Below are 25333 nucleotides of genomic sequence, written 5' to 3'. Positions count from 1 at the left end.
CAAAATTTTTATGGATCCGTTGATTTGCTCCTTTGAAAGGGACTGTCATTTGAATAAAGCAGTACAGCCAAGAAATGTTTTTTTAGTTTATTTTCATCCATTTTTGCCGCCTAAATGTTCTGCGCGACCAAATCCGGGCTTGGAGCAAAACATCTTATCTTGATATTCGTATTCGCTGATGAAAGCTGAAAATAAAAAGAGTAAAATTAATAACTTTTGCATAAATAAATTCACAAAGGTCAAGATAAAGAATAAAAAATTCAGACTTCATAAATGGAATCATCATCTTCAACTCACAACATAAATTCTATTTTCAGATTCAATTTTAAAATCAATTCAATTCGATTTCAGAACCAGATATAGAGTAATGTTTTCATATGTCGGCTATTCATTGATAATTTTAGATTTTAATTTTATTTACGATTACAGATAACCGCCCTTTTACGCATGAGTGTCATTTACTTTCATCCTCATTATTAATTAATAATTAATTTAAGAATTCAAACGATTTACAATTTTGATAGCATGTATGAAAATTTAATAACATAGCATAATAGAAAATGACATCTACTACAGCGATCTGATTACTTTTTGCATAACACAATTTTGATAGGTACAAGGAAAAAAATATTCCAAATTCATAACGCGATTTTATCTGTTTGCATTTACATGCGATTGTAATGCGTAGGAGGGTAGCATCGATTAAATTTTGATAACTTGCTCAGTGTAACAATGAACGTAATAAAAACTTATTGATAAATAGTGACTCACCCAAATTCCAAACCACCAATACCACCTAAGATCAGCCACTGCGATGAAAAAAGAACCTGAAAAAATAGGTTACTATTAGAATGATTTGGATTTTGGTCGCCCGAAAACTGAACATATGTTGGTAACTGCCAATTCAGGCTTGGTAGACGATTGTAAATAACACAAGTAGAAAAATATCCACTTTGCGGGATTGATATTATCTAAAATTATTTACCACAAGTACGAGATGCTTCCGACTGTGGTGGGGGCCATTCCGTGTAGCTCGTCTGCCAGTTTAAACAACCTTTTCGGAGCCAGCAGTCCCGAGTTGCTTGACCGACTTGATGTCTGATGCTGCTGTGGCTATGGGAAGTTTGTGTGGCGCTTCCTCTGTTCTGTAAACTTTTCTTTCTTGGCTGAAAAGTAAAGTTTTTTTTAAAATCGAAAATAACTTGTGAATAAAAATACATTCTTATTTATACTAACTTGGTTCTGCGCCGATTGCTGCGCATATTTTGTGCAGCGGCCGGGTGTCCTTAAGAACGTACCGGTTGTATGAAAATACAGTGATAACTGTAGCGACGGCTGCATCGATCCTGTTGTTAATCGGAGTGGGGTCTGCCAGAGGGAAAGGTGCTGGTTCCGGCAGTTCGAATCTGTACGACTTGGGTTGAGAGCACCTATTCTTTCACCGTCAGTTAAGGCCAGGAAGATTCTTCCGAACCAGGTTCCTGAATTCTGGCACATCTTGCTGGATGTACCCAAATGGTTTTTCGGGGGGAAACACCTAAAAACCAAATAAGTTTTCTTCCAATTTCAAAGCTTATTTTGCATTGACTTACCAAGCAAAATTGAGGAAGGGCGCACGAAAATCACTGTTGGTTAGCCGGGAGTCCTGGAATTGAGCCACTGATACAGACTTCCATACCTATCTTTCTTTTCCCGATCACTTCCACTTACTCCTGATGGGAACAAAACCAGGCACAATTTGAATCTCATAAACATTTGAAATGTGGCGAAAACAGTTTATGAAATAAAGATAGGTTTCATTTTTTCGCTCCGAAAGTTTCCAACCGAACAGAACCGCATTAGGAAACAAAAACAAAACAAAAAAACGACCACGGTTTGTGCGCAGGCTAATAGTTTGAGTTCTCGCTACCGCATTTACTAAAGTTAGAAGCAATGGGTTGTTTTTACTCAAATTGAGCAAAAGTCATGACAATTCGGGAAAGTGCTAACTCAACAGTAAAAAAAAAATTTTGCTAACGGAAAGTAACGGCTCATTTTTGCTAAGTGGAGCCTCGAAAGTTTTGTGTGTATGTTTGAAAAACCGTAACTGGCATAAGGACTCGGCTCCCAACTAAAATGATGCATGACCACTACATTCAAGCGAAACAAGAAAAACATTTTATGGGATTTCGTTCCTATTAGATAATTTATCCCAGAAACAAGAAAATAAAAATATAAACCACAGCGCCCGTAGGGAGAATTGAACTCAAATCATTGTCTTGCCAGACCGACATCTTAACCAGTGTACTAATTGAGCTTCATGCAGGATGAGGGATATTTGTCATAGGCATTCTGCCACCGATCAATCACAAAAGAAACGCACGACAGTGGCTTCCCGGCGTTTGGCCTCCTTTCAAGGTATTCATTTGTCTTGCGATGGAAACGGGAAAGGGAACGGGAGTGAAGGAAACGGGAAACCCATTGAATGAGAACTGTGCTTTGCTTACTGCCTGCTATTACATACACACGCTACATATACACAGCTGCTAAAGCCGGGCAGCTTGGCCGGTGCTTGTTTGCCGGTGAATTGAAGGAATATATTCTTGTTGCTTTTGCTACATACACACGTACAGCTTAGCCGTGGTTGTTTGCCGGCGAATTGAATTGAAGGAATGTTTTTTTGTTGCTTTTGCTACATTCACACGCACAGTGCTCGGTTCGCTGGCTGCCTGCAGGTGCCAGCATGGTGTTGGCCGATATTTATTTCCATCCTTTTTCGTCTTGTGATGCGATGGGGAGGGACGTGAAAACGTTTTTATTTTGTTTCTTTCAGACATGCGCAATTCGGTCGCTCTAGAAGGTTAGTGCCGGTGGATGCAAATCGAATCAGCACCGGTCGCGTTATCTTCTTGTACCAATGATGCTATGTAATTGATTACACGTCATTGGCACAAAGGCTGAATTTTGGGTGTAGTTAGGTCACAGGCCTTTTTCTATACAAAAGATGGTGGATGGATTTCTGGTTGCAAAGATCTCGAGATCCTCCTGCTACGCTCCAGCAAGATGGATGATCGTGAAGTTTAGCACTAGGTTAGCTGAACTCTCTCTGTAGTTATTGGACGCTTTAACCTAGTGTAAACTAAGTGTGTGACAGTTGGAACCACCGGTACCCATCTTAAGCATGGAATATCGGAGTAGAGGGCTTCTGCCGGAGCGAGTTTCGAGACAATCCCGAGTCCATAAACAATTCTTCTCTATCGGAAAGCAGCGTTTACCTCTAGTCATTACGAGCACAGATCGGGCGTAGAGTCGTTACAGGAGAGGTCAGGCTTCGAGTCGTCAAGAGAAGAGGTTCGTGTATTTGTTGATAGTGGCTCCAGAATGAAGTATTGCCGTATGATCTTCTACAATTGAGAGAGTTAAAAAAATTACATCAAACGACGCATCCTCTAAATTTTTGTTAGTTTTGTATACTGTGTTACAGTTACATCTATACTTGGTTCATTATTTTTCATGAATCAATTCGGAAAAATACATGTCTATATAGTAACCTTATTTTATCGTGTATTGCGATGTTCGGTAAAAGGGATAAACCCTTTCGAGAGATTCGATGTTTCGATGTGAAAGTAGGAGTGAGAGAAAGAGAATCTAGTTTTGTACATTGTAGGAATGAATAAAGCCTCTTCTGATTGTACCTTCAACGTTCAACCTGACCAGACGTACTTTTTTACTTTGTGCTCCGGAAACACCTCCTGCCTTATACGGATATTAGTCTAAAGAAAAAAATACCAAAATAAAAAAAAACGTCTCATCAAACTGCATATAAAATGGCACTCAGTGTAGCTCGGGTTGAGAAACGGAGGAAGCACCTTCTTGTAACTGCCAACCAAAAAATAAGACAACCAGACTGACACTGCAGACACACCAGAGTTAAAAAACGAAAGCAGAATTTCGGTTGGACTGCGCGATCGGTTGTTGGCGTGGCGTCGGTCTACTTATGGCCAATTCGGGCACTATTTCCCGGCCAAGTTGACCGAGTGATTTCCAATCTGTTCATCGACAGCTTGGCGCCGGTCTACGTGTGGCAAATTTGGGCGTTATATCCCGGTCAAATTTGCCGAGTGTTCTCCAGTCGATTCATTGTTGGCATGGCGTCGGTCCACGTGTGGCTAATTCAGGCATTATTTCCCGGCCAAGTATGTCGAGTTTTTTCCGGCCGACAGCGTGGCGTCGGATTACGTGAGGCCAATTTGGGCATTATCTCCCAAATTTGCCGAGTGTTTTCCGGTCAATTCATAGACCGATTCTCGGCCCGTTCGTCGATTAGGTTTCGGCCATTTCGCCGGCAATTCCCGGTCAGCTCGTCGGATCACTCATCGAGTGTTTTCCGGTCAATTCATCTACGAATTCTCGGCCCGTTCATCGAGCAGATTTCGACCATTTCGCAGACAACTCCCGGCCAGCTTGTTGGTTCACGCGCGGCCAATGCATCGAGATTTTCAGTTTATTCGCCGATCAGTCTCCGACAAATTCGACGATCGTTTCTCGGCCCACATGCCGATCAATTTACGGCCGAATCAAATCCATTCTCGGCCAGGATGCGAACTGTCCCTTGCCCGGCCAGATCATACTCAGCCAACTCGCCGACCGTTGGTCTTCTCAGGTCTACAACCAGGTTGCCGGAAGCAGCAGAATCCGGATGTTCGATTCCCGGTCCCCTGTCCGCCCCCGTAGATCATCGCGCCAAGTCAACGAACCAAGTTGGCAAAAGTCGGCGCTAGCCGGCAAAACCGGAAAGTGATTTCGGTTGCGACATTTCGGACAGTGATGACACGGCATGCGACAGGATCGTCGACAAAGCGCGTTTCTGCGAAACGGTTTCATTTGTTGAGTGAGTGTTGTGGCCATGAAAAGCCATTGGTGGACTGTGGGTGCGGCGCTTGGCAAAACGACCACTGGTGGGACTCACTCCCCCTGCGGGAGCGAGTCTCTTCTAGTCAACCCCTGGTGGCTGTCTCACCATTGAAGGCAAGTCCTCGGACTGTACCTGGAGGCCAAAGGCCGCGTCGACGTAAGCGCTTGGGAAAACAACCACTGATGGTCCGCTCCTCTAGTGGGGTTGGACCTTAAGAGACAATCACGCATGGTTGTCCCATCAGTGGAGGCAGGTCCTCTTGACGCTGCCTGGCGGCCAAGGCTCGGGGGGATCTCGATCGCCTGGTTGACCGAGATCCAAAACTCTTTCAAATGAACTGCCTAGAACTGCCTAGAACTTTCTAGGCGCTTTCAGCGAGAGCAGCCGTCTTTTTCTCTCAGTGCGGTACTCTCGCGTATTTTCTTCGTCGCTCTCTCTAACTTCAGTCGACTGGTCGGACTGAACAGTGAGTAACCGAATATTTTGCTCTTTGGCAGTTTAGCTGTTTTAGGTTTTAGCTCGCCATAAAGAGGAGAAGAGGAGGAGGAATATTTTGCCATACCATCACATTTAAGACCGCAATATTCTAGAAAATCCCCCGAACAACAACAAAATGATTTGACAGCTAAATAACAAGGCATAGACATGTAAACAAAATTTCTTTGCAATCTTCTTTGTAATGGATAGGCTAACATAAACTGAAACAAAATAATTTTGAAGGCTCCAGCTCAACTAAATGTCGAGGCAAATATATTATTACTTAATTGCTGGAAAACGACAGTGTTCGTATTTGTCGATTCCGTGCGTTATAAACCCTATAAATTTTCCTCAAGAATTCTTCAAGGGAGCCATAAGCGAGTGTTCTTTTGATAAGCTGTTTATTGAATTCGTTTCAAAATGATTCTATCTAGGTACGTATACCACTTGAAAATATTTATGCTCGAAAATTTATTGAAGATTACAAGAATAAAGCGGACAACCCAGCATGCAACATCTTTTATCAATATTATAGCATGATAAATAATTTATCAAAGGTGAAAATATTTCAAGAGATATTTGTTTGTATGTACTAGCCGTCAAATCAGATTTCACATTGAGCATCAGCGTGCTTTGTTGTAGAACGTTGTGTGGATCTTCCATTTTTCTAGCGACGTAGAGTTCATAAGTCAGTTTGGATGGGCGAAGGCAAAGGTCTCGTCTAAGTACCAAAAGTATGCAAAAGATTCAAAAATTTGAGGTTGAAAATCTCGCTTTGAAAGAGAATTTGACAGACTATGAACATTCATGCTTAAATAATTTCAGTTTTTTCGACAGTAGGAAATTACCAAGAAGTAAAGTCTGATTTGTTCTCCATATAATGTTATACATGATACATGATTTTGGACAGTTTTCGAAATGTATAAATATCTGGAAGAAAAAATACATGCGAGTACCGCGAGGACGCACTCACCCATGTGGTTCGAAATTCCGTACAGCGAGAAGTACACCGGGCCGGAATTGTCCTGGGAGGCGTACGGCGCTAGGTTCAACTCGCGCTCCCCGGTCGGAAATTCGATCACGTTGGTCAGCTTGCTCCACCGGGTTTCCGAGAATCGTTTCAAATCTAAAATGGTGACAAAAAATCTAGTGAGAAGGTTGTTCGACAATGTTCACCATAGAAGTCGACTCACGTATCACCAGATATTTGGGGAACCGCTCGATCGTCATGCTCTTGGTGCATTTCCTTCGGGTCTTGCAGCGGAAACAGGTCGGCTGATCGATCCCATCCATCACTTCTTCCTTGACGAACACATCCAGACAGTTTTCGAGCTTACAACGGGAGTTGGTCGATGGAAGCGGCAGACTAAAATGGTCATGGGATGTGTTTTAATTTAACTGTTAGGTAATCGTAACGGAAGTTCACCTCAAATCCCAGAACGGGTCAAATGTCACGCTCTCGCTATTGCACACGGTACACTTGAGAGTGCTTCGCAGCATCCCAACGAACAGGTCCTTGATCAGTGAGTTCTCGACCTTGGAGTACCATTCCCACATCATGTTGGCCTTGATACGGGCACTGAAACGGTTGATACGTAAAATTTTCAGTTCTTAGGTACCAGGTACCAGGTATTCAGTAACTCACTCAATTTCATCATCCTCCATTTCCTTGGGCATGGGTTCTCGCTTGACCGAAACATTAAGGGCACCGTGCAGCGAATCGATGAAAAACCGTAGGAACTCCTGGGCGTCCTGCTGGGCCGAACCGGAGTACATCCGGTGCTTGCTCGAGAACGCGTACTTCATCTCGGACGGGTTGACGCTTCGCGTTGTTCCGCTCCACATGTCTTTAATCAGTTTGGTGTATTCTATTGGTTTAGGAAAAGGTAATGTTAATCTCTGGAGATAGCTCATCAGGAAAAGGGTTGAACGTACCAGCCAGGATCTTGTGGTCCTTGGTGGTTCCCCGCTCCGTGGTTGGTTGATTTCGTAGGTAGCTGGTCAGCTCCCGGGTATGGCTTAGGCACTGAATTATTGAGTTCATGAAGCAGGTATTACCAATGTTCCAGAGTCCACAGAGACCTACAAAGAAAAATGAGAAATGGCGAGATTTTAAAACCAGGATCCTAACGCCTCAACGAACTGCAAAGTGGAAACTCACCCTCCTTCCGGCTGTCTCCGGTTGTCCGGCAGACCGCATCCGTCGTGTCCTCATAGCTGTTGTTGAGTTTTTGTACTGTAGAGGAGGACGACGGTGAAGTTCCGAGGCCGGTACTGCGATAGGTTCCGCTACTGCTACCTAGGCCGGAATTGTACTCGCTAGTTCGGCCCCTGAAGCTGCTGCTGCTGCCGCTGATGCCTACCGGACTAGTCGAGTGAAGTGCTTTGGAGGAAGTTCCGACGCGGAGCTACGGAAGCAAAGATTTTTTTTTTGTTATTGTTTTCCGGAAGAAAAAAAAAGCTAGTAAGAAAAAATCAATCCGCAAATAGATGTGATACGGATAGCAACTCTCAAGCGAAGACGCAGGTGAGGTTCCTATAGCAGAAGCCAATATTAGAAGGCTTGTGCACTACATTAAGCAGACTACTTTCCTCCCATATGCTGCATAACTGTCTTATGTGGATAGAAGTTCGCCACTCATATATGTACATATGTATAGGCTGATGTTCGCATGCAACAGTGATGCGTTGAAGGGCAAGGTGCAGGTAGTTAGGTGATATAACTATAAGGTAGGGGAGAGTGGGGTATCGTGGGCCATGAGGAAACGTGGGCCACTTTTAATATCTGAGATGTGTGTTGAGATAAAAATCTCAAACCAATTGTCATCGTCGTCGCTTTGCGTGAGCATGTATTCCTATATGTTGTTGACTGAAATACGCATCAAATGCTTCTTTTATTTATCAAGCTAAAAAAAGTTAGAAAAATTTACTTACATAATTAAAAAAAAACACCCGCTAATTTCATCGATGGGAAACCTAAAGTGTATAACAAAAATATGCTCATACGCTTATGATCTTTGTTTTGTCATGATCTTTCACGTGGAAAAGGAATTTTTGATGAAACATCAATAAGTCACACAAACGCAACCAGTTTGCAAATCATAGCTTGTGGGGAATCGTGGGCCACACATCTTGAATCACCTATATTTTTGTGTTTTTATACACATTCAGAACATAAAATACGTTTTTCCTATCTGCAAAGTTTTCTTATGCCAAATGAAGAGTTATGAAAAATATTTTGTCCATCCTATATAAGAAATTTTGCCAAAACGTACGCGAGCCAGGTTTTGGAATCTATGCGATCATACACAGCTCTCTTTTTTATTTCATTATCTGAAATTGCTTTTAAATAACGAAATGAATAAGGAAATCACAGTTTTGGGTCAACTCATAAACTTTGCATGTCATTTGGTCAATTTGGATTTGGTGGCCCACGATTCCCCACCATTTTTAAAAATCCAAAAAATATTGCTTTTTTTCAAACAGTCAGAATTTGGGAAAAATAACTTATTAAAAAATTTAAAAAAATACCTTATGATACCTTGAAAATGTAGAAAACCATACTATTTTTTATTTTTTATTTATCTTTTGAAATAAAGAAGTTATGGAACAACGAAAAAAAGGGGCCCATGATTCCCCACTCTCCCATACTATTCCCGTAAGCGTTCGATCCGCGCGTCACGGAACAAAAAAAACTTGTTACCGAAAAACTGTTGCGCATAAACGGCACGCGCGTAAGGTGGCGAAGCAGAGGGCAAGGGTAATTAGAAGGCCCTAATGCGGAAGGACAGATTAACAGGTACATTCTTCGGGACAGAACATGTTCATTAGGGTGGCTCAGATTTGCAAAGGAACAAAAGCTCTAAAAACTCCTGGTTGACAAACTCCAATGGTGTGAATATCATGTGATATATAAGCATCATAGAGGGACTAAGGATCGGAAACTGCATTTGAAGGTGTTGAGAACGATCAAGGTAAACCCAGGAAAGTCGGACTATGACATCGTCAAGAAATTCAATGCCGACCGGGGCACCGTCAGAAGGATTCGTCTGCGCGAAGAAATACGATCTTATCGGGGCCAGTAATCTGCCAAACCGGACATTGAAGCAGTATGTAGTAGCCAAAGGACGTGGCCGGAACTTATACAACAAGGTTTTAACGAAGTACGACGAATGCATCCTCATGGATTACGAAACGTACGTGAAGATGGATTTTGGGCAGCTTACTGGCCAAAAATTTTATAAAGCCACTGGTCGGGGTGATGGCCCCGGCAAGTTCAAATTAGTTTTTGCCGATAAGTTTGCAAGAAAGTGTTTGATCTGGCAAAACATTTGCAGCTGCGGACGAAAAAACCCGGTTTTTGTGACAAACAAGGCCATGGATTCCAAAATGTACAAGGAGGACTGCCTGAGAAAACGTATTCTTCCGTACATTGGATCTCACAAAGGACCAGTAAAGTTTTGGCCAGATTCGACAAGCTGCCACTACAGCAAAAAGGTACTACAGCGGTGTCGGGACAACGGGGTGGACACCCTAAAGGACATCTACCCAACCAACTGCCCTCAATTCCGCCCTATCGTTTTTCGGACGTTTTTCGGAAAATTATCAAAAGTCCCAGAAAGGCGATTTTTGGCAAAAAAAAAACAGATTTTGACGTTTCATGCATTTCTAAATCATTTGGCATCCAATTTAGTATTTCGATTTTCCGGATTTCCTTTGGCCCCCTCTTTCGTGATTTTTAAAATTCCTAAGTCGATTTTTGACAAAAAAATGTTTTCGAGATAACACCAGATTTTGACATGTTATGCATTTTGAGTTCGTTTGGCATTCAAATTAAAATTTCATTTTTACCTAATTCCTTTGCCCCCCTTTTGGTGATTTTTTAGGGTAAAAAACCCGAAACTTTGAGCGCTTTGAGGAATCCCTTAATCAAGTGCGATTGAGCTGAATTTTTGCACAAGTGCGATTGAGCTGAATTTTTGCACAGGTGAGGGGAAGTGTTCCTAAATGCGCATGTTGGGTAATATGCGCATACAGCCGATTGACGATATGGCTGGAGATTCAACGTATCTAATCAGTGCAGTTTGATGGTAATACGCTATTGATGCATGGCATAAAGAAGTTTGATGGTTATATAAAGCCAAAAAAAATTAAAAATTCAAACAAGATTTTTGTCAGTTTTGTTATAATATATTGAACTTTAATTATCGTGCGTACAGATTCTGTGAACAAAAATTTTAATGGTTTTTCTTTCTTATTCATCTGGAAATCGGAAATTCAACAAATTGAAGCTTTCGGCAAAGTTGTAAATGATAAGATATTGGAATAAGAGACATGTTCTGAATGCCCATATCAAGGAAGGTTAAATGCCTATATCAAGAAAAATGGATTAGTCTTACAATTTTTCACTTTTTATCATTTAAACATTAAATCTACGCTCAAATCACGATCTTACAGCGAAAAAAGCAGAACTTCATACTGATCCGATATAAATACGATATGAACAAAATATTACCATGAAATATGGACATATGGCATACTTAACTATGTTTCATGCAGAAGAACTAGTGATTTGAAAAATTTCACCAAAATTTCAGCCATGACGTATGCTTAACATCCGTTTCTACTATTTTAAATTGAACTATATCAAAATATTGCAAGTGTTAATGAAATATAGCTAAAAACATAAATATGCGCATTTAGCCCGCCAGTTTCGGAAATCGGCTATTTTGACTTCTTTTATTATAAAATTATTTTCACAAAAACTGTTAGAGATTTTAACAGAAAAATTGTTCTAACATATATAAAACAGATGTCCGCTCATGTGTTCATAGTTTTCAGACTCCTATCTATTGGGATATGGGAGAAAATGAGTGCTTTTCTTAATATGCGCATATAGCCCGCCTCTCCCCTATATATGGTCGGTTTGCGAAATTCGATCGTGAATTTTTTTCCATACGTCCATGACCACCCTTATATACAGTAACCAGCAAAAATAGCTTAGCTTAGCCTAGCTTAGCTTGATTGACTACTCACATCCACCTTAAATCATTGAACTTGAAATGCTACATGAAAAATATTCTTAATCAATAGTTCCTTATAAGCTTCGTCAACCTTTAAATTTATTTTTTTTATCGATATTGAAACAAACGCATTTCAAATTCCATGATCGCAAGCGTGGCTCAGTAGAATGAATTCCACATCGCCAATGGTTGCTACTCCGTAATTGACCGAGGCCATTAATTTTGTCCAGAGGTCAAATGAATGGTATCTGGGATTGACAGCACATTCACAATGAACAAAACTTATGCTCTCTCTTTACACATCAATAACGGCGCCGGCCACGTCCTAGTAGTCAATGGATAGAAGGAAAATAGAGAAAAAGGATTGAAAGAATAATAATTCACGCTTTAGGACCGAGGTCACCTCTGCATCCTAGCAAACAATTTTGTGTGTGGATTGGGTAAAAGGATATGATCAGGAAACACTTTTGACTAGTGTTATGCAATCTGGGTTAAAATCCTATTCTCCTAGGCTCCTGTGTTTCATATTGAAATTCATCAATTCAGATGATTTTTTAAAACTGATGTCATTTTAAAACTGATTTAAGACTTACTGGAAAACTAAATCTTTTAATTATATCACAAATTCATCAATCAGCTTTCTTTGACTTGTCTTTTCAAATATCGTTTTTTACCTGACTTCAAATATTTATTAGGAGTATGCGTTTTAAATGATGCCATAGAAAATTAATTCAATATATTTCAAGAACTGAAACAAATTGCCGTTTACTTCTTTAAAAACAAAATTTCTCAACTATCATCAACTTAACAAGCTTGGTTTTTAAATTAAACGGTCCAAATCGTTTCAAATATTTATACGAATTAAATAAACATTTCAGTAACCACAAAGAAAAGGTGGAAAATTAATAAACTTTTTATATTTTCCACCCACCATTTAGTGAAACAGCTAGTCTATTCTCAAATAACATTCTCATTCACCGCCTAGCACTAATCGTCATACGCAAAAATTATAAGGTAACATTGTAGAGCAGCATTTTAGAAAGAAATTCATGTGCCCGAAACGTAACGCGAGAAAAAACGAACTGTCCATCAACCGACAAACATCAAAGTTTAAAAAGATTCAAAGATACTTAGCTCCTGAATAATTTCCTGAATAAGTTCCTCCTTAGTTTTTCACATATCTGGATCGTTTTTAAAACTGATGGATGGCAGGTTTCTCCTAATGTGCACTTTACAGGATCATTTAATTTTTCTTATTTTATTACTAATCATGAAAAAAATTTCAGGAATTTGGCAGGAGAAATTTTTTTTAGTTGCTTTTTGAACCAAGGCCTACTTCGAACTCCATATACAGTAACCAGCAAAAATAAACATTTACTCGTCGTTTTAATCTGAAAATGCCGATATTTTCAGTTCCTCGGAATCTTTTCGAATTTTAATGAATATGTTGAAAAGTTGGTAATTTCAAGATTATTTTACCATATTTATTATTTTTTCAATTCAGTAGCAGTCAGTTAACTGAATTTGTACACTTTACAAATAAGACATAAGAAATTCCAATTTATGTTTTTTTTAATAAAAATAATAAAAACAAATGACCATAAGGAAAATGACCTTTATGATACCTCAGGGCTAGCTAGATGCGACCACGAGGCAAAAAAGGAGAGCAAAATAGTTACTTTTATATCAAATAAGGGCAAAATAAGTGACCCCATCAAGTCAAAAATTACATCGATGGGGACTTCAAAAATTACAACCAGATCAATTTGTCAGTTCTGTTTATTTTAAAAACAGTTATTTGATTTTTCAGGTCCTGAGGTTTTAATCAAACAAATAGTTTAAGTTCAAATCTCATCCATATCTCTATCATTTAAATAGGGTATTACGGTTTTTTTTTTTATTTCGAAAAAGAGCATGATAGTTATTTCTATTCTGGAACCGAGCTATCTGCCAATTTTAAACTCTTAAAATAAAATGAAATTTATTGCTGAACAACTTTGTCGAAGAACTTATCTTAGATTTTTTTAGTTACAAGAACCAAAACAAAAAATATTGTACATGTTGAATTGTGAATAATAAATTCCAAACCTGTATTGAAACGCTCTATATGTGTAGTAAAACGTCCAAGCTAGAAATACTCGAGTCCAATTTACGAAGCAAAAATATATAAGACTTTAGAAAGCCTTTTGAAAAACCTTTTCAAAAAATGTTTATTTAAACAAATTGATGTACCAATTCATTCTCTTGAAGAATTCCACATTCTATCTATTGCATAAGCTCAAAATCTTCCATTTCCAATCCGATAAAAAGTTAACTATTTGAACACACAGAAATTAAAAACTTCACTTTTTTCAGTTATTTAACTTTAAGATAATTAAAAAAAAGCCAAAGCAATACAGTTTCATTGAATTAGACTAAAAATAAACATCGATAAAACCCGTTATTATGAAAAAAAATTGAGTCGTAAAATTACGAATAATCGATTCAACGGATTATTTGTATAAAAGTTATTAAAAATAGTGACTTAAGTGACCAAAAATGTGTCAAAAAATGTAACTGAAGAGTGACCAATGAGTTACCGTGAAAGGTGACAAACAAACACGCACACTATTCGAGAACTTGTTATTCAAAAAGTAAAAAGGTAAACAAAGCCTACGTCACTTTCCAGGATGTTCATGTATACTAGGCGAGAATCGTAAACAGCAGTTGGCAATGATTTTTTTTTCTCTAGTTTTCGCTAGTATAGCGATGATGGTTGTTTGTTTGAAAATGCAACTGACATCACGAATTGTCATGGTTACAATGTTTACAAAAAAAAATCTTTTATTAACACTTAGCACGGGGTTTTTATCGTCACCTGAGATATGTAGTTGAGGAGTGACGAGTTTGAAAAGGTAAGGTTTTGGTGATATTTCGGAGATGGCCGGGTCCAGCCAGACCCCAAAACAGTGAATAAGCTCTTTCTCTTATTCTAAACATAATTTTTGTTTAACTTTTTTGTTCAAAAATGTCCACAAACTTTCGATCAAAAAAATTTATTTTGTAATCTCGGAATAAGGGGTCCCATATCAAATTTCAACCTTAAATGTTTTTGTTCTCAACCTTTGACTGATTCGAGCCACTCTAATGTCTACCTATTGTAGCTGTTAATGAAATTAGTAGTCGGTCAGCATGAATAGGGGAAGAAGGACAACACTGTTTACATTACGAAAGGGGGTCTTTTTACTTGAGGAGACTCGAGAGGAGGCCAACAGAAAGGTTAAGCGGAAGGGTGACGAAAAGGCGCGCACGAGCACTTGAATTATTCTACTTAGAGCGGTTTAAGCCCGGAGATTTAGTTCCGATAGAAGGAAGCTACTTACATAAGAAACCTTATCATCGTCATTTTCGGTTTTCGATTCTTTGTCCACTGCGGCGTTAGCGGAAGTTGCTAGCGCTTCGTCGTCGTCGTCGTCACTGCCTCCGCCGCTATCGTTCCGTGGGTCATCGCCGTTGCTTCTAGCGTCGCCGTTATTGTTGTTTCTGTAGTTGTTATTGTTGCTGTTTCCATTGATTCGGATGCTGCTACTGGTGGTGAATTCGGGGTTGCTGCCAGTGCCGTTTCTGTACGGTCTGCCTTTGGCTAGGTCATTCTCACTGTCGTTACCGCTGTCATTGTTATTGTTGTTGTTATTGATTCCGTTGGTGCAACCACTACTGTTACTTGTGCTGTTGTAATTCTTAGCTATGCTAGGTTTTCCCTTCAGTTTGATTGTAGTTGTGACGTGGTATTCACTGTCGTTTTCGTCGTCGTGATCGTCGGTAGTTACCGAAGCCGTGGCTATGAACTTGGGAGTGGTATTGGAGCTGGACGTGCCATTGCTGCCGCCGATCGCGGCCGGCTGTCGCAGCCTGTACGTGACCTGCGTGATCGGTTCGTCAAGTTCGGCGGAGATTCGCAGCGATTTCATGTTGCCGACGACGGCGGAACGAGAATTGGAAGAGTAAGAACTAGTGGTATTGCTAGAGCGAGTTGCAGTTGTTGATGGTGAACAAGGGGAGGCTGATTTTAGCGACTCTGTTGTAGTTGTGGTTGTGGTGGTTGACGTAGTCGAAGTTGTTGACGAGGATGGCGGTGAAGATGATAGTTTGAAAAAAGAATTATCATTTTTTTGAGTACATTCGGAAATGACTGAGGTGTTTGAAGAAGGTTTTAGTAACTCGATGCCAGCCGTAGACTTTGCTAGCTGCAGTTTTTGATGATTGTGGTGGTTCGGATGGTGATCTCTATGCTTTTTGTCATCATCTTCATGATCTTTGGGCTGGTTCTTGACGGGTGGCAGAATAGGCTTAGCTTTGTGGGTGTCTAGCTTCGCGAGGAAGTTGCTGCTAGTTTTTCGCTCTTTGGCGGTTTCGTGGAGGTTAGTTATCGACGACCCCAGGGTAGTGGTTTTCATGGCTGCTGATGCGGGTGCGGTTGAGCTGTTTCGGACAGCCAGTTCGGTGGTACTCTTGCTAAGCTCCTTCCGGATCAAATCGCACTCGTGTTTGAGAAAGTTGGGGTGTCGATGAAGGGATGACCCTAGCGGCTCCTTGCTGCGTCCGTTCGACTGAGAAAGGGTACTGAGGGGAGATTTCGGTAGTGGAGGCTTTGCTGGGCGCAACCTAGTAGTGAGTTGTCCAGCGAGGTTGATCGTCGCTTCGGGACGTTGAGCGCGATGATGTGTAGGAATGCCACTGCCGCCGAAGCCGCTACCACCTGTTTTCCGTATTCGAGCAGTGGTTGTTGTAGCCGATGGTGTATCGTACAGCACCGAAGATGATGACGATGATGACAGTAAAACGGAAGTGGATGTGGAGGAGGTAGTGGTAGTAATTGTAGTGGTAGTTGTCGTGGTGGTAGTAATTGTGGTGATAGCAGAGATACTATTGCAACTTGTGGAGATTTCTGAACGGACATTGAGAAAACATGCTGCACCGCTAGCCGGTTTGGCGCCCGTATTCTTGTTAGCTATTACTGTGGGCTTGCAGTTAGTAGTTGTTTCTAGTTGTTGGAATGGTGTATTAGCAACACTGGTTGTGGTAGTGCCATTAGTGTTAGTTGAGTTGTTATTATTGCTGGCGACAATGACCGATGATGCATCAATGTTACTGTTTCTATCTTTAGCGGGAATGTTGTTTACCTTACTGATATCCAATGCCGTGGTGCCGTTTGACGGTGAGGGTGCTTTGAGCAGTGACTTTGACGACGAGGAGGAGTCCGCCGCCGATGACGACGAAGAGAAACGATCTAGGTTGTTCGGTTTGTAGTTCGAGATGCTGTATTTTTGGTACACTTCTGCACCGCTGAGTGCTGTGCTGCGGAGATTCGAAATGTAGCTCGACGTGGAGTTCCCACCGGCGCACAGATAGTTGTTTTCGCGATCCCGAAATGAGAGACGCCTGTCGTCGGAAGATCGAGAACTGATCCGTGAGCTGTAGTCTCTACTCAAGGGAGAGCTATAACTGTAGCTCGAGGTGTATCGGCTTGGACGGTTGGTTGTGGAGGTGCTACTAGTGGAGGTGTCTTTGATATTATTAACTGTGGTACTGCTGCTATTGCTAGTTTCTACTCCGGATTCTTTATCGTTAGCAGCGGTTGGAGTAGAGTTTGTGGTTAGTGCCGAAGAGGTTTCGATATCCGCTGTTCTGTGCGATCGGTACGAAGAATACGCCGAAGAGTACGAACTCGAAAGATCATTGCGGTACGAGCTTCTCCGATAACTGCTGCTAGGGCTTGCGCTACTGAAGCTAAGGCTCGATCGACCCGTGTAGCTGGAGCGATACGTTGGAGAGATGTAACTACTGCCACTGGACGAATATGGCGATATAACCGGCATATTAGACTGCTTCCAAGTCCGCTGGGATCAACAGTAACTTTCTGAAAATACCGAAACAGAAAAACACCTCTGATTAGTTTCACTTATCTTGCACACAAATCGGGAAAACTCCGTCGCAATAAATCGTGTTTACCCCAAAAGTACGCCGAAATGAAAATTTATTGATTCAACATAAAATTGTGACGAAGACTGTTATCTGCTGCCAGCCCGTGGCAACCGGGCACTCTTGTTTATGTGCGCTAGTGATAGGTGGTTTCTATTATGGTTCCTCGCAAGAGATGTGACGTCACGAACGCCGATACCCGAGTGACCCTCTTCCGCGCATCCCATTACATCAGGTACATTGTAGGTTGTAAATCATCAACCTTGGCTCCAGTTGGTTTTCCGACAGGAGGTCAAGCAACATGGCGAAGTGGGAAGTTTCCAACCAGCCAACCACGCACATGCTAACGAAGGCCTGAAATCGTCACTCGGAAGGGGAGTGAAAGAGTAAACTCCAAGTGAGCCTAGACGTGAAAAAATTCACACCACAATGTATTACGTCATTCGCGCGAGTGTCAACAAATCACTGAGCCCCAAGAACTCTGCCGAAAACCCGTATGTTTACTTCCAATTTACACGTTTAGCAGCCGGAGCTCTTTGGAAGCAACAAAACAACGAACAAAAAATAATCCAACCGACCGATGCCTACTGTGTTCTCTGAGGTGTCAGACTTCGTTAGCATATTTTTTTTTATTATTTTACCCTGGGTGTTATGCCCACTATTGGGGAATTGGAAATATCAAAGCATGGCAAGAATTTTGTCCAGATTGATAAAACGAACGTCATATTTTGAGGACCTCTATCCTCAATGTTCAATTGATTTTACTTAATTGGGGCACCTGTGTTGTGGTGTTTTATTTTGAGTATGCTTGGCACCCCAAGCTTCAACCTTGGCCTACAATAATAGCTTCTACTAACACCCAAATGGTTAACGTACTATACAATGACAAGTAGAACAACATGTACATAGTAACATTCCGGCGACCGAAAGTTAAAGTTTTTCTTTGACCACTCTCACTCTCGGCACGGCGAGTTGGTCGGTTTATTACCTAGTATTAGGTATGCTGCCCCCCTGCTCGCATGGGGATCGTTTTTTTTTTGCCTGTTACTCACACGCTCGTCCCAAGAGAGAACTAACAACGTGCTACCTAGCGTTTATTTTTCCGCCCGGCGATGTGACTTATATCACATAAAACCAAAAAAAAGTCGGAGCGATACGTCTCCGGGTTCAACCTTGTATCGGCACAGCTACCGTCCGTCAGCTAGCCAGCCAGCCAGCCAGGACCGACTGAGGGTGGGCGAATTTTGTGTGTAGGTGGAGAAATTTATAACCCAATAAAACTTTCCAAATGGTCTTATGAGAAAGTAGAAGTGTTATTTAAACAATATAAACCATCTCAATTAGTAACAACTCGAACCGGAAACCAACCAGACTGGTTAGCAAATTTTTACTTACGTCCTTCTGAAAATTTATGAAATAAATAGTTCGTTTGACTGGAACATTCGCTAGAACAGGCTCCCCTCTTTCCTTTTTTCGGAAGGTGTAACGCGGGGCAGTTTATTTGGGAAAATCAAAATCAAATTACGCTAGGATCATTGCCGTCGACGATGGATTGTGTTGATGACGCGATAATCCTGAATGATGTGATATCGATGTGATATGCCCTTGTTTTTTTTGTGTGTTTTTGACGGTGGAAGTTTTGAACAGATGTGTAGGGGAGATGAGGGCATAACGAGCACCCGAGGCATAATGAGAACTACGCTTTTCTACGAAAGTGCGTATTTTCTTAAATAAATTTTCAAGAGGATTTGTTTCGTACTTCCTATAGTATTAATTTTTCACATAAAAAGGAATCTCCTTATCATCTTTACAGAGATATTTAAAAAAAACTAGCTTGGTTCTCAAGTTACGAAAATATTATAATTTTTGAGCACCACGAAATAAGCTCTTATGATCTTCAAATAACCTTGATCTATAATGTACGCACTGCAACATGATGTACACATTGTTTCTCAATTTTTACCATCATAAAATTTTTGATTTTTCACTTTTATCAATTTTAAAACACGTTTTTACTTAAATTTGTTGACTAGGGGCATATAGAGCACCTTATTATCGAGGCATAATGAGCATTTTCTGCCGTAGAATCTAGCAGCGAATTAAAATTGATTTATAGCGCCACACCTTGACTAGTTTTCATCCGACAATTTAGCCTATTGGTAAGGTGTCGGAGAGGTAATCAAAAGACTAGAGTTAGATTTCTGTTCGAGGTGATTTTTTCCATTCACAATTCATGATCAATTTTTTTATTGTTACATTATACGGCTAGTAGCATCATCCTCCGAACAAAGCACTTAATGTATGAGCGTGCGTGAATTGTTTGTATTCTACAAACAGACCTAGATTATTTTGTTATTGCTTTGTTTGATGAATCTACGACTCACCTGACTTCATCGAATTGAATTCGCTGCTAGATTTCCCGGCAAAAACGCACATCTTGCTCTGATTAATGGTGCTCATACTGCCTCAGGGGGGGTTCTCATTATGCCTCCACAGTGGCTGGTTTTCAGCTTTTGGCAAATTTTTTTAAAATGCATTTTTTAACGTTTTCATCTAGTTTTTCACGTTTCAGCCCGTTAGGGAATAGGCTTTTCAAGTGTCTGAACACGAAACAATAATGTACCCTCCATATTATAGCTATTTTCTATAGTTAAATAACCGTTTTCCTTAAGGTGGCCATTATGCCTCCATCTCCCCTAATGAAAAGATTCCGTGTCTACTCTACTTAAAATAATGTTTAACAACATTCGGATTTTGTTGGTCCTTCGAGCCGGATTCTGTACCCTGCATTAAAAGTACTCTCTCGGACGATCACTTTACTTTTTACCTAGCACAGCAGCTACATTTTCTTTAAATTTAAATTTCTTCCTAGTAGTTATTAACCCTAATCCGCTCTTGAGTGTCAATATAACTCTATTGAAAGTTTGGCTGTTTGGCTGGGCAGTTTATTTGGGAAAATCAAAATCAAATTACGCTAGAATCATTGCCGTCGACGATGGATTGTGTTGATGACGCGATAATCCCGAATGATGTGATATCGATAATCGTTGATGTGCCCTTGTTTTTTTTGGCGTTTTTGACGGTGGGAAGTTGTAAACAGATGTGTGATGAAAATATTCCGTTTCTACTTCACTGGGGCTTAACTTTGGGCCCTTGATTTTAAAATAACCTTCGGATTTTTTTGGTCCTTCGAGCCGGATTCTGTACCCTACATTAAAAGTACTCTGACATGGTCGGAAGACGAAAAACCAGTGGTAGCTATCGAAAAAACAGCTACAGGAAGCAACCACCGGACCCTGACGGAAACAGTTCTTGGACGTGACCTCTAGATAATCCCGTTTGCTTTCCTGTAATTAGATCTGAATTAGATCCTTCTTACCTAACCTAGTTAGGAAAAATACTCTCGGCACATAAAAAAAATATGTAAAATAAAATGCCTTAATAGAACCATTTGTAAATTTAAAAAAAAGTGTTCTCTCGGACGATCACTGAACTTCATATCTTGAGCAGTGTCCAAAAAAACTGAAGTAAAGTTGAAAATCTGAAGTCAACACTAACCATTTTTCCCTCTCTTAGTGTCCTGCTTAATTACTTGATACAGGACTAAAACAACGACCAGGTGCTGACCAAGTTCGACGGGTGTCTTCTGATGGAGGATGAAACCTATGTCAAGGCTGACTTCGGACAAATCCCAGGTCAAAAATTTTACATAGCAACGGCTCGGGGGAATGTTCCAGCAAAATTTAAATTTGTTTTTGCCTACAAACTTGCAAGAAACTTTATGATTTGGCAGGGCAAAACAACAAAAGTTTTCGTTACAAATAAGACAACGAAGTCGGAGCTATACCAAAAAGAGTATCTACAAAAACGAATTTTGCCGTTTATTCGATCCCAGGACCATCGCGCATTGTTTGACCAAATTTGGCAAGCTATCATTACAGAAAAGTCGTTCAAGAATGGTATATAGAGAAAGGGGTCCAGTTTTTTTTTCTGAAAAACCTTAACCCACCCAACTGTCCCTTGTTGTGCCCTATTGAAAAATACTGGGCAATTAGGAAGGGGAGACTCAAGGCAAAGAAAAAGGTTGTCAAAGACATCACTCAGATGAAGAGCTGGAGGAATATAGCTAAAATGAGCCGTGTTACAGGAAAAATTCGGGAATCCCTTCGAAACCGTGACGAATAATTTTATCCGTATTTTTTCTGTAAAGGATGAAGGAAAAGCTACATTTGTATTTGAAAAAAGATCTTTAATTCAATAATAAATAACTGAAGTACATGCAATTGCAATTGTTCAAGCAAGCTTTAGAGCACTTCGATTTGAGCGATTGCTGTGTAAGATAAAGAAGAAGTAGCTTATCGTCGTGTTTTCAGACCAGGAACTTTTTTCGGTTGATCCGGTGTCCAATTCACGTACGGATCGGTATATTTCACCACTGAAGACTAAGGATGTTCCTGAGAATGTGAAATTCATAAATTCATTGATTTCATTAATGCTGGAGTAAATGTTAATACTGAATAGGTATTTGGACATTTTAGAGAATCATGAATTCGAGAATGTTGTTTTCCAACTAGATGGCTGGAGGAGAATATGAAGTTTTGACGGAAGGATCTTTTGCCTCCGAGCAGTCCGGATTTGAACCCGCTTGACTATTTGATATGGGCGTAAAGGGTGTCCACGATGAAATTGCCACACACAAAATTGATTCGCAAAATTCGAGTTTTCATCCGATTGCTATCAAATTTTCAGGGATTGAAGAATGACTATTAAACTTCATTTTACAATTTTTCTTGTATTTTATTTACATTCCATACACTGTAAATTTTTGCCTCGATTTCCAGCAAAAAAATTTGCTGGAAACGTTCAGCAATCCAAATTTTTGCTGGAAACCAGCAATCGGTTTTCGAATTGCTGGATTTTTCAGCATTCAATTGTGTTCTTGTCATTTTTGCTGAAAAATCAGCAATCGGTTTTCAAATTGCTGGACTTTCCAGCAATTGATTTAGTTTGCTGGAAAATCAGCAATCGAGTTGTCAAATTGGAGTCTGTTTGTTTCCGTACGCTGAAGCAAGGTGAGACTCTATTTAGTCTCTAGAACTTTAGTCTCACTTTTATTTCTATGATGAACAGAAATTTTGCTAATCAACTTTTTCTCCAAATTAGCAGCATTTTTCATAGCTTATATTAGACAATACAGAATAAATCTAAAGCTCTTAGCATTACAGTAAGATTCTGATTCAGTTAAGTGTTCTTGCAATACGTAAGCCAATGTATGAAAAAATTATTTGTTAAAGTTGCCTACAGATAATTATAAATTATAGAATTTTAGAGATAAACTCTTTCGACAGAATCTTGGTTAAATTTTCAAATATTATACATCACCTTTTTCGACTCCATTGTCCTTATATACTTTGATGGATGGAAGTTTTCTTCATGTTTTCAAACTTTTAAACAAATTACAAATTACTTGAAATATTTTCTCTCAAATAACGTGTTAATTTGCGTGAATCGTGGAAAACAACACGGTGCAAAAATCACTGTAAATAGATGTCATGTAAGAAAAACTGAGCAAAATCAATCTGCGTTAAAAAAAACCTCAGTGTACTTTCTGTGAACAACTTTGGCTGATTGTTAACGTATAAGTTTGGCTACACAATTAGGCTCATTTTAAAATTTTCTTAAATGTCCCGCTTTTTTTCCGCTGTGTCCCGCTTTTCTCTGAAAGTATCTAGCAAGCCTACATTAACCTCGCATTGTCGCTCTGCCGACTCCCTAGGAAACTACAGGCAGCGACATTCGGCTTTGAATTTTTCCAACTAGAAACCTATCATGAGTGTTTCTTCTGAGTGATTTTCGGAACACTGGCTTAAAGTTAAAGGTCATCGTTTTTTTGGCAACTATTTTGCAGACATGCAGCTCAAATTCGACGTTCATCTGATACAAAATAAAATAAGCTAGGTATTTCAAACAGCTTTGCACTTGTTTTGACATGTTTTGTCCCAGATTTCACTGGAATCCAATCTCTTTGGTGATAAACGCATTTTGTGACATTTTGAAAATCAAAAAGACCTCTACTTAAAGAAAATCTGATATCCATCTGGTTGAAAATAATCGACTCAAAAACAAAAGGAGCATCAATATGGAAGAAATAGAAGAAAAATGATATGTTCGTTATTTAGTTTCTCTAAAAAACTCAACAGAACTATTCGTTTTTCGTATCAAATGAGATTTTTTTTTTCAAAACGACAATTACGAAAGTTTTGATATCGAAGCTACAGTGAGCGAAATAAGCATAGTACCACTTGTGTTTTTCAACAAAAACAAGATTATTTCTTGAAATTTACTGATAACTGCATTTTAAGGATCTTTCTAGAATCCAAAGGTTTTCATAGGTTTAAAGGGGGTTCAGGAGCATCTCTTACCTCTAGCGTTTAGGAATTTGATATTTGAGCTATAATACTTTATCAAACTGCTTAATTTCTTCATTAAAATTCATTAGTATGATTCAAAATGATGAAACATAGATTTGAGGCTGAATTTGAATCCAAAGAAAACAGGCTCAAATCCATAAATACTAATATTTAAAAAAAGTAAAACAGTATTTCTCTAGTTTTCAGTCATAAATGGCAGCGCTATCTTACAATTAAACCGAAATGATGCCCATTTTCGAATATCCGGGATTTATTCAGGTGTGCTGGATGATTTTGGCCAAGAAATATGTACTTGGTACTTTGGTACCGTGTGAACGCCTTGGAAATTTAGAAATCACTAAATCAAAAAATTAAAATTGCATCAAGGTCCTAAAAAGTGAATTTCTTGGACCGATAATCAAAATAATGTTGTAGCTTGATGAAGCTTGATGGACCAGACGGCTGGCAGTATTATTGGTATCATTTGCAATAAGATCTGATTTTTAGATAAGCAGGAATTTTGGCGTTTGTACATTGTTTGTGGTGGTGATTTTTTTGCAAATCCGGAAAAGCTTTCTACAGCGTGAACTCCAACAAAGCTGTGTTGGAAAATTACCTACCTTGAAATGATGAATATGAGCTTGAATAAACCTGTTAAATCAATATTGAGACTAAATTTGGTTTTAACTGTAAAATAGTGCTGCCATCTACGACTTGACTGGAAACTGGAAACTGGAAACGTGTGGTTTACTGAAAAAAATCTAGTTTTTGAATTTCAATCGTTTTTTTATTCAAAATAAAATGAAAAATGTTTTTTTTATCATTTCACGTCATTTCAATGAAGAAAGTAAGTAGTTTGGTAAAGCATTACAGCTTGTTAGAATCGTTTAGACCCTACTTCCCTGCGCTAGCTCAACAGGGGAACTTTGGATGATCACCGGAGAAATTGGACACTAATAACAATTAAATTTGTGATTCTTGGGCGGACTTTTAAAACCAATTTGAACTTTACAGAAACAAACAACAAGAAAGAATAATTTTGAATTTTAGGGAATGCACTTTTAATTAAGACGCAACAATTTGGATGAAGAAAGACCATACATAACTTTTATTTTAAAAACTTTTCAATTCACTTTTCTTTGTGAGTGTTCTTCAATTTTAGGGGTTAATGAACCAAGAGAAAATGTGGTAAGATTTTGGGGTTTAATTTTGTACTTGCGCATTTATTTTTCAAACTCGACGAACTCGTTGCGGCCGTTTCTCGGTGGTCGACTCGTTGGGGGACTACTGCAGGAACGACGTAACGGGATCCGGATGAAAACAGGAACAGGGCAGTTTCAGGAACAGGTCGGATTGCACTTCGGGCAATCCGAGCAACTACTCGGCCTGTTGGGCGTAGGCCTGTCGTTCACTACACGGTCCGGGGAGCTATAGAGTTCGTGCACGATAAAACCACGCGAGTGTCTCACGACTATCGAGGGGCTTGTAACGGTTGGTCGGCACTGGAACTCCCAGAGGGAATTCCCACCAGGTCTCACCACAGCCTAAAGTGCCCCTTGGGGGTTGTA

General features: G+C 39.8%; 1 protein-coding gene across 11 annotated transcripts in view; it reads right to left on the bottom strand.

The window, feature by feature from the left end:
- The window catches only part of LOC129740297 (ubiquitin carboxyl-terminal hydrolase 2), a 40495-nt gene that overhangs the window by 3349 nt on the left and 11813 nt on the right, over positions 1–25333 (bottom strand). For 7 of the 11 annotated variants that reach the window (XM_055731927.1, XM_055731924.1, XM_055731921.1 and 4 more), the window contains 7 exons: positions 14757–17293; positions 7533–7779; positions 7307–7453; positions 7017–7239; positions 6798–6950; positions 6565–6737; positions 6345–6497 (listed from right to left, as the gene is read on the bottom strand). In XM_055731927.1, the coding sequence (XP_055587902.1) occupies positions 6345–6497; positions 6565–6737; positions 6798–6950; positions 7017–7239; positions 7307–7453; positions 7533–7779; positions 14757–17252 (3592 nt within the window). In that variant the 5' untranslated portion in view covers positions 17253–17293. Of the gene's footprint in view, positions 1–6344; positions 6498–6564; positions 6738–6797; positions 6951–7016; positions 7240–7306; positions 7454–7532; positions 7780–14756; positions 17294–17385; positions 17543–25333 lie in introns of those variants that run through there. The other 4 variants (XM_055731929.1, XM_055731928.1, XM_055731931.1 and 1 more) reach the window with 4 other exon arrangements.

The sequence above is a fragment of the Uranotaenia lowii genome, chromosome 1 (assembly GCF_029784155.1).
Source record: "Uranotaenia lowii strain MFRU-FL chromosome 1, ASM2978415v1, whole genome shotgun sequence".
Classification (NCBI taxonomy): domain Eukaryota; kingdom Metazoa; phylum Arthropoda; class Insecta; order Diptera; family Culicidae; genus Uranotaenia; species Uranotaenia lowii.
The sequence above is the reverse complement of the archived record's forward strand: the minus strand, read 5'-3'. Positions and strand labels throughout refer to the sequence as shown.